At 33.9% G+C, this 14,450-nt stretch overlaps 1 protein-coding gene across 1 annotated transcript; it reads left to right on the forward strand.

The window, feature by feature from the left end:
- The first annotated feature begins 1,758 nt into the window (after window positions 1–1,758).
- LOC130614348 (uncharacterized) lies at window positions 1,759–11,122 on the forward strand. Its single transcript, XM_057435771.1, has 6 exons — window positions 1,759–2,055; window positions 5,519–5,667; window positions 6,100–6,167; window positions 7,284–7,450; window positions 8,221–8,424; window positions 9,287–11,122. The coding sequence occupies exons 1-6, from the start codon at window positions 1,974–1,976 to the stop codon at window positions 10,633–10,635; spliced, it is 2,019 nt and encodes a 672-aa protein (XP_057291754.1). The 5' UTR covers window positions 1,759–1,973; the 3' UTR covers window positions 10,636–11,122.
- Window positions 11,123–14,450: the final 3,328 nt, after the last annotated feature.

Raw genomic sequence — 14,450 nt, forward strand, 5'->3', positions numbered from 1 at the left:
AAACAAATATTATACTTAACTATCAACATTAAGTAGCAAATCATTTATATTTAATAGCACAAGACAAAGGATGGAACTTTGTGGAACACCAGGAAAGTCCGATGATATCTTTCAATAAGATTGCTTTCCAACAATCGCAAATTAGTTTTTTCTGCACCATAAGCTTCACTTTTGTCATGAGTACAGTTGACACCCATAAAACACACATCTGGATAAAAACATCTATATATTCAAAAATTGAATAAAGAGATAAAGAGCATAATGTGGAGATCTTGTGCAAGCTGTTTAGAAAATATTCTCTCAAAGACTTTCTACATTTGTCTACACTGTCTGCAAGAAAGTGACTTCGACAACGATCTGACAACACGTTATTTAGATAGATCCGATACCTTAAACTGTGATAATTCTTGCTGACATAAACATGGCTTAATTCGATGTCCTTTGTCTTAATTGTTCTACAATGTTGTCATCGCAAAAACTGCGACTAGCGAATTTTCAACGTTCATTACCCACCTTTCACATCGGCCGAAATAGAACTTTCGCAGATGGGAAGAATTCCAAAACATTATGAGCAGCATTGTAGATTCTCGTAGCTGTTACAAAAACAAACGATTACCTTAAAAAGTTTATCGGGAAAGAAGTACCAGCCCGTTTTTTAAGCATTTCCAAACTTTCTGGGCGCCACCTAGTGTTTCTCAGTTTATAATTTTTTACTGCTATTAATTCGTAGACACCGAAACACACCAATAGACGTCACAAGATAACAATCATTAGCCATACTTCATAATCACTCAGCTTCAAGATTTCAAAAAGGAGGTCCGTATGCCCTATTATCCTTTAGGGCGGTGTTCAACTCTGCCAGCATTCCATTGAAAATGGGGTTCAACGACGGTATAATTGTATTAAAAACGCCTACATTGCATTAAAAATCATGTTTAATGACGCCCACATTTTATTAAAAGTCAGGTTAAATGATGCCGACACTACATTGAAAAATCGGGTTCAATGGCTCCAAGATTACCTTGAAAATCGGGTTTAATGACGACCACATTGCATTTATAAGTTGGATTCAATGACGCCAACATTACATTGAAAATCGGGTTCAATGACGCAGGTGACGTAAAATTGCTTAAGGGGTAAGTTGACAAAACAGATCGTCATTGTAAAATTTAATGAATTTAAACATCCCGCTCGTTTTTTATTCTTTTTTACCTAGGAACCCTATCTCAATATTAACAACACGTGAGGTAGGGTAGTAAGAAATATTCTCTACCAGAAATGTCTCAGAACATTTTGTTTAAAATTGTAAGAGCAAAAATGTAAGGCTAAAAATAATACTTTAAAATCCTTCGCCGAAATTGTTTTTTAATAGACATAGCTTAAGCTGGATTTTCACTACAAAAAAATCCCACTGGGAAGCAGAAAAAAAATCTGCAAATTTATTAGTTAATTGGCCAATTCTTTATTTGTTTTGATAAAATTTTACTTACGTACACACAAAAGAAACTGAAATTTTACTTTAGATTGGAAAATCTTAACCCCAAATAATGTTTCGGCATTTACAGCCTTAAAGGAAAAATTTGATGCGTGTAAATCTAGCTTAAAATTATAGCTGGGAAACTTTACTCTCTTGATAGTTGATATCAATAGCCTTATTAAACTAAACAAAACCTTCATGATAATACCTATTTTTTAAATTATATAGTGAAAAACTTGACAAAAAAAAGTATGATAATTAAAATAGGTCATGTTATTAAAAATATACATACCCACATGCTGCTAGCAACTGAGTCGACTCACACGGAGACATATACATGTATATCTAAATAATGAAATAAAAGATTTGTCCAACTAATGTGTAGCTAAGATTATATATTCGAAATTTTAAAACATTATAATTTATAGATGAAAAACATAAGAAATACACAACTACTATTTACTAGCAATGAGGAATAACAGATATTAACTTCAGAATGTCGAACTACCAACAGAAAAGAATGCTACGTATGATTGTGACTGTACTTCTTGCTTCAGAAGTTACCGTGACGTTTTCTGGTAAGTTTAGTATATTCATCCTATTAAAATTATGCATTTGTTATTTCATGACAACAACCAAACTTTTACATGAGGAAGTCTATACCACAGAAATTTGTAGATAGCTTCATGGATTTTTATAAGGAAATAAAGAAAGGTATTCTTTCGTTCTTAGTACACTAAGTTTTTTCTATGGTTTACCGAGGGGAAAGAAAACAAATATCATGTGATGCCACAGAACTAAAGAACTTGAAATAACTTCTAAATGCTTTACCAACAAGCCTTTGATTTCGTTGAATTTGTGATGGCTCAAAAGTACATAAGTACACGCTCTTTAGCAGAATTTCTACAAACATTATTCGCCCGAAACTTTTATGGAATCAAAAACATTAATTCATAATGCGAACAAATTAGCATGGAAGCAATCATTCTTAATTTAAACTTTAATTTACACGAATTTATAATCCTTTTCTATCATTAGTCATATTCTTAAAAAAATTTATTAGATATTATTAGCAGAAGGTAATAATGTAGCGTTGATTCTTCTTTTTTATCATCCTCCTAAATTTATAGCTGTTTCCTCAGCCCTAAACACTTTTATGAATTAATTCTTAAGAATAAATTTTAATTTGCTATTAAAGACAATTAATTCTGATATATATCACAACCAAATCTCGGTAGAGGTTAGGGGAAATAGCAAAGCACGGTTTTTTTTATGTGGTGTCATTCGTAAAGAGCGTGCCAATGACATAAATTTTTAGGATTTACGTACAGGGCACTTTGGTTACTCTCATAAGCGCAAGAAATGCACACATAAATTTTGGTACTTATTACAAAAATACCACTGGGTTTGTTTACAAAAGAGAACAGCCTCGACGTTGTTTGATGTTGTTCTTACAGGTAGCTTAGCTACCTTATATAGCTACATTAAGGATTAAACTAGCATTTATTACTTAATACTCAGTAAAATAGGTCAAGTTTAAATATTAAACTTTTTCGCTATAACTAGCTAGACTAAGTATAAAAAGGACAAGGCTGAGCTTTTTAGCTGGGTTTAAAATCAAAACTTAAGAGGAAAATTACATCACAGTTTTTAAAATTATACTACACATATTTGAGAACACTTGCGGGAAAATGTTCATCAAGTTACCCCATATGGGTAACATGGAAGATTTCTTCATAAAAAACCTCAGAAACCTTTTCAAGTGGATTACTTTCACATTAACAAAAATTTTCAAGATAAACTTTTGCGATTTTGTGATTTATTAGTTTTCAAATTTCTCGCTGGAAAATTTTAAGGTTTAAAACCCATGTCGCACAGTAACTTCTTCGTCCTTATCATAATGTCATATACATAAGCTATGGAACAACTTATGCAGGAAAATAAAAACACATAAAGAGAAAAAGGTTGTTATAAAAATATTATAAATTAATTTCAAACCGATTAGTCCCTGCAGCCATTTTGGTGTCAGTTGTATGAAAAACTATGCTAAAACCATAATAAGTAAAAGTCCTATTACTTCAGTAAAAATTGAAATAATGACTTGAAACTTAGTATTACATCTTTTAGACCAGTTTGATGAAATGAACCCAAAAAATGTTTACTACTATCATAGTTTCCGAGTTCCTGAATTTAGCCATTTTTGGAGACGCCAATAAACTGTTTTTGACAGCATATCATTTTGACAAGCCATGTGTACAGAAAACATTCAAAGTGATTCTCAGGATTTAAAATAATTCAAACAGATAAAATGTGTCCCAGGTTTAGGACCAAATACCTTATCCAGCTCATATAAATACAAAGTTGTTAGAAGTTATTTTTTTGTCCACCAGGATCTGCAACACGTTTACTTGCACTAATCACTCAGCCTGGTGCCACTCACAATTAATTTTTGAATATCTACAGGAACTTATTATGCAAAATGAAAAATGCTAGACAACTGTATTTGCTTTGCAGAAGTAACAATAGGCTTCATCATAAGTCCTGTTGAATGTTGGTTTATGAAAAATGTATTATACCTTTAATGCTATAAGCACTCCACTGGATTTGTAACACATTACACTAAGTGTCCTCCGTGTGACACAGTTTACCCTTTACGAAGTCTTAACCTGGACAGAGACTTTACGTCTTCCGGCTTCAAGCGAATATTACTTCTGGCTATACTTTCCAAAATTTTGTTATTTCATAAAAGAAATCTGAAAATCTACAAAAATTTATGTATGAAAAATAGGTTTCTGTTCGATAAAAGAAACCTGGACATTTGCAGAAATTGATTTATAAAATATAGGTTTCTGTTTGTCGTGACAACATATTTAACCAACATGCAATGCCTTGCACGCCTAACTAGCTTTATACTCAAGTCTTGACTGTTCACTGTTATGGGAGGTCCAAATTGCTAGCAGGTTTATTTAAAATGACAGAATGCCTTTAAAAATCTTTTGTGTTACAGCTACATAAAAATAATATATTTAGCTCTTGTACTTTATCACTTAATTATTTAATAACAAATGTGCCCCTGAAGTGCTGGCATGGCATTAGCTAAGTAGCCTAAAATCACAAAATAAATATTATCTAGATTTGACCATCCCTCATCATTAGACATCAGCAAGGCGTTTCTGTTCTTTACTTCTCATTGTGGGGTACCTCAAATTCTTGTAAATCCAATGAAATAAAATTACTTAAGACTTCCTCTTCTTTCCCTTGCACCACTCATGGCATTTCTCAGCATGTCTTCAGTTCGAAGCCACGATTCCTTAGCTTCCAACTGCGTCTCGTTCACAAGTTTCAGCGCTAGCCAATGTGATGGACAACGTCGAGGAACCCTGGGTAACTTTGAAAAAATGTAGTTCTGTCTTATGATTTTCAGATTTTTGCTGCTGATATCAGCATATTTTAGCCCTTGAGTGCCACACCTCCGTATATATAGGAGTTAATTATCTTTAAAAACATTGTTTTGAGTGTAAACACGCCTTCTGAACTAAACAACTTTTCATGAAACATAAAAAAAAAATTAATTGCCTCCCCTTTTTGCATTTAACGCAAACCACGATAATAAAGGTGAAACAGATTTGAGACGGTCAAAAACACGACTGGAGGAGTTGCTTATCTTGACCAAGTCTTTAGTTGAAAGGCGGAGATGGTGTAGTGGTAACGCAGGCTTGTAATCATAAGGTTTCAGGTTCGAGTCCCCACTCTGGCGCACTTTAAATGTATTGTTGTCAGCCCATTTGGTGCCATCTACTGACCGCTAATAGGCTTGTGTGACAGAAAAGCAAATTAGAGCAACGCTATATCTATCGCTAAATCAGCCGTTAGAATAGAATCCCCAAGGACGGTAAAACCTCCTGTTACTTACTCACTTACTTACAATCAAATCTACCATACAACAAACACAGGAAAACAGATGTTGAACGAAAGTTAACGATGTTTATCATTTTAATTCACAAATATAACTTTAGAGTTTCGCATCTTTTGTTTACTTAGGTAGTTTATCAATCCAATCCACCATGTTGCAACATGGTACCACCCAGGATATAGTTCGCGCCAAAAGGTTTCTACAAAATGATGTTGTCAAAATGATAAATGAAGATGGCGACGAGTACGTTGACCTGAAAATAAAATTTCAAAAAGCGGTTAGTACTTCACGTATTTCTCTTTAGTCTGGACACTGATATGGTATTGATTCTCATTTGCTGGATAACCTTACTGATGGAAAAAAAGAGTCGATGGAAATAACCAAGTTTATTATCGACTTTATTTTTGTAGATTATGTTTTTATTACTGTTTTTTGCTTATCCTATTTTTGTACATTCAGACCACTGGAGACCACCAGATAACGTTTTTTAGCTAAATTTGATATATAAGAAAGAAAATTTCTTCAATTTCTTCGTGTAAATTATATTTTCTAAACTCAACAAGTATGCAAATTGGCAGTCATAAGTGGCAAAAGAAAGATTAATTGCAATTTTGTGGCTCAACGCTCCTCACTTTGCCTTTCATACATAATGCATATGGTGTGATGTTAAAGTTATTTGACTAAAAACGCAGATCTCGCATATTTTTAGATCTTCGACACGATGACGAAACATTTAAAAAATGTTACAATTACAAACGTTACGATACAAAGATTAGTGTAAGTTAATTTTATTGTAAGCTATTTTTATTAGTAGTTTTTCGCGAACTTTTTAATTTTCAGCAATTTTTGCGAACTTAATGCCACCTAAAAAGTTCTGGAAATCTTAAAAACGAAAGCCCCCAAATGTTATTATACTCTCTCTCTTTCTTACACATTTTTTTGTCATTTCGAAAATTACTTTTTAAGGTTACACAAGGAAATGGAATTCGCGGAAAATACCCATAAAATTTTGATTGAATACTATCTGCAAAAATTTATACAAAAGTTAAAAACCCGCAAAAACTTGATATTTTTTAAAACGTTTGTTCAGAATTTATAGTATATTATTTGACATATGCACCCATGGTGCTGGTGAAGCTTGGGACAAACATTTTCGGCCCCTTGAACTTTCTTGTTAAATTAAACTAGAAACACTTCGATTTTGTTTCCCTGGCTAAATGGGAATTCAGCTAGTAGTAAGATCGTTGTTTGGACTTTTTATGAGCCAATAAAACTTCGCTTAAGTGCGACTTCAATGCAGTTATTCTGAGATAGGAGAAAAAGAAATTTAATTTAAATATGCTCACACATTTTCAAATTGGTAGTCTTTTTTTAATTGTATTTGTGTGTGGATTGATTCACGACGTCGGCAGGATGTCGCAAGGTGGCCCCAAAGAAGGGCCAGCGACACGGTTTTTCCAATAGAGGTGTCACAGAATGGCGTCCATGGTTGGCCGCCGGAAAAGAAAATATAGAATTCAGATCCTCTAAAATAACATTTATATACTTTATTAAAGCGCTTTTTATTTTAAATTACAGAAATAACACAACACTTTTAAAAAGTAGGAACGTCGAGCCACTGTAAACCAAAACTAACTTAAAATATTTTGTTAAATGAGACGTTCTTGCTAATTCAATCTGTAACTAAGTCATCGTTTATTTAGCAAATAAAAATCCTATCTGAAGTAAGCGATGTCTTAAGCGATTGTCTACCTTAGCATTTCTGCAGTTTAAAAATAAAACGTTAAATGCACTTGTTGGACTTCTTCGTAGGGTTTATATTGATAGCAGTACTGAAGATGATCTGAGGAAGCTTTCTTTGTGGCGATTATGAATATTTTTTCTTCATTTCAGACCGATTGGAATTCAAAGTTTCTTCTCCGTGGAACTACAAACAGACGTGAAAAATCTCACACTAATATTTGATGTCATCAACAAATTTTTTAGCGGAATAGGAATTGTTCAGACAAAGGATGAACTATTTTTTAGTGAAGTGCTTCCAAGTAAAATGGCCTTCAAAAGTATGTTTGTTTCCTTGTTTTGTTTATTTGGTCCCGGTTTTGTTGACATAGATGACTTGGTAAAGTTTAAAAAAGTTTACGAAACGTGGATTTTTGTACATGCGCCCTCATTCTTGTAGAACAGGACCATACATGGCTTTTAATAAAATTTAGAAAGATTTTTTAGTTCACAAGGCACCAAAATTAATTTTTTCAACTATATTCTACTTTTTGTCAGTTCATCCATTTAGGCGAATAATTTAGATTTTAAATGGATGTATTTAATTTCTGTGTTCTGTTGTTTATATTTTCTACCTACATCAATGAGTGCACATCGCCATTGTTATCAACGCTAAGTTAAAACATTATGTTTTGTATGGTTTAGTTTGTTTGTTTGTTTTTTATAAATATTTCGCCACAGTGCGCCTATGCAAAGCGTTTTGCGATTGTTTAGTCATTACTTTATAGTTCTTGAATTATAGAGACCTCTGAAAATGGTCTTCACTACTTCGCCGTACCGAAAAAAATCACGCGGTGCGTTATGTTTCGCATTTTTAGTCCTTTGAGAATTCATAGATTATAGGAATCCTCATCTTAACCCTAGCAACGTTGCGCTGTACAACAAGTTTGTCGCTGCGCCAAAGTCGCGAAACGCTGTAAATAACTAGTAAAGCTTTTATTAACCCCAAAGCGCAACGTGGCGCTGCGCGATAGCTTGCCGCTTTGCTGCAGCGGCAAAATATTTGTACAAATCGTTGACCCTATGTTCATTTTGTTTTTTATTTGTACAGCCGATACAGAGTGCCATGGAAATGACGTCACAACATGTGAATGTTTTCAAATCTTTGATGCAAATTTTAACTGTTCGTATTTACCACTCACAAAACCACCAATCACTACATCAGTGGTAAAAACTACATCTACAATAATTACCACATCGACAACTTTACCACCACATGCAACATCAATAACAAGTGAGGATGACGACGATAACGGTATGTTTTTTTGTCATTTTGTGTTCTTATATATTTCTTTAATTTTGTAATCAGTAAAATTCTTGCTGTGGTCAAACTGTCCAGCTGTTTGTTTTTTTTATAAAATTTAGGAAGAAATTTTATTCCTATTACAACGATCAACAGGATAAAACTTCAATAAAATAAACTTTTAGGAATAAACATTTATTCCCGGTGACTGATTTGAAAACTTTCAGGTGCCTGGATGAAGTAACTAGGTAGTTAACGATAAGCCGAAGAGCAACATGTATTTACAAATAACCTTGTCATATGTGAAGATAAATCCCTTAATTATTCGTGATTTTTCAGCCTGATAGTGACAGTTACGTCATTAGAACTCTTTGTTGTTCTACGAATGTCCAAATGGGGAGAAAGTTTAATAATGGCAGGGATTGTGATGTCGTCGTTGAAACTAAACTAAATTCCACTTCTTTAACATCAATCCCAAGGCTGTTGTCCGTTTTTATATTTGACAACGAGACGAACATTTTTTGTCTGAACGCACCACCAGTGATAGAGAAAGAACTTGGAAACGAGGTTGCCAATTGGGGTAAATGTAGCTAAATATAGTTTGACTAGTCTTTAGCCCGTGGTAAAATTCATGGCCCGTACAACAAAATGTTGTAATGCAACTGTCGGAGGAAGAGAGCGAAACACACAAAATAACATTTCAAACACACAAAATAAGGATTATTATTACAGAAACTAGTCGTTAACCCTGGGAAAATTCACGTGTACTTTAAATTCCACGCCCTAACCCCCCTCTCCCCCCTCACCCTCCTCACACACACACAAGCACAAAATACGGGAACCAGTAATATAGAGACAGTTTTCTTTCTTTTAGATTACTACGTGTACATCGTCATTGCTGTGTTACTTGGTATAGCTTTATTTCTTTGTTATCTCTTTCTACTATGCTTCTACCGAAGGAAACAAACAGAGTATCAAAAGTACCCGGTGCGAAAGGAAAGCAAAAAACAAAAAATAAAAACAAGTGCGAAGGAGGGCCGAGATAAAACCGAAGAGGTAGAGCGTAGCCTAACTACGTTTGTTCCCTTTGATCATGCATTCAATGGAATTAATACAGTACGTCGTGATCGTTTGAATCATCTTGCTTTATCTCCTACCCAATCAATGCAATCATTAAGTTTGGATGAAAAGGATCATTATCAGATACCAGAGTATGATGATGATCAGGGTATTCCAGGTATAACTCACGGGTCTGGAGTTGTTAATCCGGTCTTTTTCAGCAGTAGTGAGGAATTTAGTATACATTATGGTAAAGAATCACCACAAAAAAAGTTAGAAAAAGGTAGCATAACTGTTTCAAATCCGTATGAGTATTCATATGACATTAAAACGCGAGAAAAGGAGTCCCCTGACTTTTCGATATTGCCCACTAAAGACGTCATCGACGGATCTGAAATGATTGTAGAACCTGGTTTTACACCGGAGGATCGAAAACAAACATTTTCACCGATTTTTGAAAGCAGTGAGGACTATCTTGAGTTGCTTAATGACGACTTATCGGGCAAAGACAATACGGCGCATGATGAAGTAGATGACGTCATACCCGAGAGTGATGTTGTGCTTAAAGTTGATACGCACTTAGAAAATGAAATTTTATTTGATTTAGAATCGGAAGAAATTGAGGAAAATGACAATTATTTTGTACCTCCTCTAGTTCCAGTCCCAAATTTGGAAGAAGAAAGGGACAGGCCTTCGTTCACATATCCGGAAGAAATTGACGAGCCTAAAAACAACGTAAGAAATGTTGCTTTGGTTGTCGAGGTATTAAGCATCCAAGAAACTACTGTGTCTCCGGATGAAAAAAATGACCAGCATCTAGCGGAAAAAAGTAACACCCTAACGTTAAAGGAGTTGGATACTGGTCCAAATGATGCAGACCTTGTAATAAGTAACTCTGTATCAGGGTTAATAGACAAGTTCGCGCATGAAGATGTTCGCGAAATAAATAATAAGGAACACGCAATAGTTAAAGAAATTCAAACCTTAGAATCTGATGTGGAAAGTAATAGCGTGGACGGAAAAGACGAAAAGAATGGCGACGCAAGGAGGCCTATACCGAGACCAAGAATTATGTCTGTTGAACAACATTCTGATGCTACGACCGAGCAGAAAAAAGAACGACCGGTGCCGGCTAAGAGAATTCCTTCGTTCAAATATGTCTAAGTATTAAAGAGTGTATTAAAATAGTTTGCTATTTTCTACTTCTGAAAAACCCCTGAGGAAATGAAACATGGAATCACTCGTATTTGCAAATAATACCGCGATGCACGCACAGCAAAACGTTGACTTCTATTGGTTTAAGAACGATTGAAAAGATTTGTTTAGCCAATCAGGTTCTCCAGAAGACAGTACTGTTATATTTTTTTCAGTTTGTTTTCATATTTCGCGGTTACACTGCTTATGTTTTAATTTACCCTGGTTCACACACAGAACATTTTTTTCCAAACATGACTTACAAATATATATTTAGGACAAAAAGCAAGAACATTTTTGAAAATATATATAGTTTTATATCTTTTGCATGGAGTGTATATATGTGAAAAGAAACAATCATTGTTGTTTCAAAGTCTACACATCTTTTTTGTGAGCCCTTGGAACGAGGTTGTAATCTTTTTTCAATTTCTTAGAAGATTGAAAATTGAAGCGTTTGTTTTTTATTTAAGTTTTTATTCTCACCATTTCTATTGACTTATCGAATTGAAAAAATAATTGTTAACTGAATTCATTAACAGCTTTTTAGGTTTCATACAACTAGACGGAATCGAGGGAAGAGATTAAAAGGACTACAAGCGTTTTTATATACATTTTTGGTCGCGTTTTTTTTAACTTTAGAGCAGTCTTTGTAAACACTGGTAGAGCGTAACTCCAAAATGGTCTAAAGCGTTTTTTTAAGAAGTGAAAGTTAGAAACATTAATTTCCTATAAAAAAACGTCGAATGGATACTTGACAATTTGCAATCGCAATAGTCACAAGATAGGGTCATGTGACCTACTTTTTATAAGACCATATGCTTCACCTATGATATGGGGTCAGAATATCCCGAGAACGGGGCTGTGTTGGGAAGAGAAGGACAAAAAAATTAATAACAATTAACTACATTTTGTTACATATTTTGACCTGCAATCCCCCACAAAAAATATGAGAAAAACTGATTTTTTTGCAAATTTTTGTCCCCCTTCCCCCAATTCAAGGTTCAGGGTAGTAGCTGCCTGTGCTGAGCGAGTCTCCAGTAAGGCAACATTGATACAGGGGGGAGGAGATGGAGAACCTTTATTTTGACTTATTTTTGGAGTTGTCTCAACATATTTTGTGGAGGGCTCTGGATTGATGCACAGATGTCGGACTCATTGAGAGTTTCGGTACAAGTTGTACATTTTGAAAATCTAGAATTTAGTTAACTGAGATAATTAATCAAACCCAATATCTCTTATTATGAAAATAATGGTAATATAATTTAAATGGCCTTCAAATACATCAGGGTCTTAGGTAAATCCGATAGGCGATAATCGTCCGATCACATTCCATATCATAAAGATACTTTTAGCCTTGAACATAATCAGATTTTTGAAGGAGTGTTGACTTAAGGGGGCCCTTTAAAAAACAGTTTTTTCAAAAAAATTCAAAATTGACTCTTTGATGGATTAGTATCGAGTGGACATTAAAAAGCACGCTTGTGAAGGAATTAACAGATATTTATGTGCAAATGCCCTAAAATTCCATAATAAAAGAAGGGTGGTAATAGAAGTTATCAACCAAATTTTATTTTTCTATGCATCCGTTGCTATGAGGTTTTCTGGAATTTGAAAAATCGATCCTTAATTATTTTTTATAGTGGAAACTGGCCCTTAGTAAAGCGTTTCTTCCTGAAAAAAACGTGGTCGTAGGCCCCCAGCAAAGCTTTAGAAGTTGTTTTGCAAATTGTAGCTAGCTACTGCAACTCTTAGATAGATATATTTTTTTCGTGTATAATGAGCGTTTACATTTTTTGGTTAAAAATAATTTACTAAGAAATTGCACACAGACCTCATAAATAGTTACAACATTTACTATAGCTATGTTTTAAATATAAATATAACTCTTTCGTTTTTCGGGTAATATATAACAGTTAAAAAAGAGTTGTTTACAGTTCAAGATCAAATAAACATCACTGGAGGTTCACTAGTGAGGGTTGTGGAAGTTGTTATAAGCTCGACACAGGGAAAACCATAGAATTAGCCTGTCTAAAAAGCCTATGGAAACCGATGGGATTCTCAATAAATCAACATGAAGCAACGATTCAGCAGGAGATTGACACAGTGCAAGGAAGGGTTGGTGATAGCAATACTTACCCTTAGGAGTCATGGTATTGATAGTAATAGAGTGGTTTTTCAAAGTTGTATGCAGAAAAAAGCAGAATTATACATAGTTACTAAGATAATGTTCAAAGAGAAGAGATTTTAATTGGACTTTAGACAAGGACCTAAAGTTTTTATTGGTTTTAATTGCAGATTGTTCCAGTCATGAGTGCATTTATCTGTGATTGAGTTTGAGCCATAATTAATGGTTTTGAAATATGGAATAGAAACATTTGTGAGGGCAGGTCTGGTGCCATAGGAATGAAAACTGGAGGTGGGTTGTGCAAAATCCTTAAATACAATAGGAAGCTTGTTATTGGAAAGGTCATGTATAAGCAAGCAGTTTAGAGTGGTTGAATAGTCAGATACTTTTAAGATGTTTGATTTTTTGTACAGTGGATTGGATGATTCACGTTGATTTTTAAACTGTATTATTCTTAGCGCTTTATTTTGGAGAACATATATTTTTTGTTTGAGCATGTTGTTACTCTGTGCCCAAACTTGAAGTCCGTAAGTCAGATGCGATTGGAAGATTGCATAATATTTATGAGAGTTTCTCATTTATATTTGTAACACACAAGCCACTTAAAATCACTTGATAATTTAAAATAACGCCTGGAAATAAGGCAAGAAGTTCTTTCAAGAAAAGAAGAAGAAAAGTATTTAGTGGTATTCCGAGTTATATGAAAGAAGCAAGCACATATCTACCACCACAACTACAACCTGAATAACAACAAAAAGAGCAGCCATCATTCTCAACTTCATCTTCCACTCCTGAAATACCTAACGTGTCAAAACGAAAACTATTCAATTCCAACTTTGAATTAGATTGTAATGAGTCAATTTTAACCAGAAAGAAGAGAAAGTTATCAGGAAGTTCTACTAAAGCCGAAGGAATTTGTACCACAGTTTACCGTCGTCTGCATCTCATACAATTCTCAAAAATATTTTGCTTTAGTTTACTTGCTGTTAACTAGATAAAATGATTGAGAAATCCGACATTTTTATATATCGTTTCTGACGCACGCAGGTAGAGTCTAATTGACATTCGATGTTTCCTTTAGTTATATGTGACGTCATATTATTCCGATGTATAAAGACAATTAGTCTTTAGTTTTAATCTAAGTCACGTGAGTGTTGCCTAGTTACTAAGACAAAGGGCGGCTTAACTACATCTGTCCTAGATTCATAACTTTTTTTTGATTCTTCATATACTTTTGCAAATCAAAATTTTTAGAATTTCTCATGAGCCACGGGTAGCTAAATCTAAACGTCAAACACGTGACCTTGGAACAAATGTTCTCCGCAAAGCCCAATTAAAAATAGAAAAAATATTGCTAAATTTTACAATTTTGGTATCAAATTTATAAGATTTTAAGTTCTATGCATGTATCCGTCCATAACTTTTTTGAAAAATGAATAAAATATTAGGCTATTCTCTTACTGTTTTTTTTTTCGCGATAAATTATTTCGCTATGAACGACATTATTATCTTATCGAGATAATTAGTTTGTTTCTCCAAATCTTTCTCTTACATAAATTGTTGTTTGTTTCACTTTCAATATTTCAATAGCATTGCAGGGATGGGGTTGTGTTTTCGTTAAAAATCCCAGAAAATCCTTCACTTTTGTTTTTAAAAATAC

Source organism: Hydractinia symbiolongicarpus, chromosome 11, assembly GCF_029227915.1.
Source record: "Hydractinia symbiolongicarpus strain clone_291-10 chromosome 11, HSymV2.1, whole genome shotgun sequence".
NCBI classification, from domain to species: Eukaryota; Metazoa; Cnidaria; class Hydrozoa; order Anthoathecata; family Hydractiniidae; genus Hydractinia; species Hydractinia symbiolongicarpus.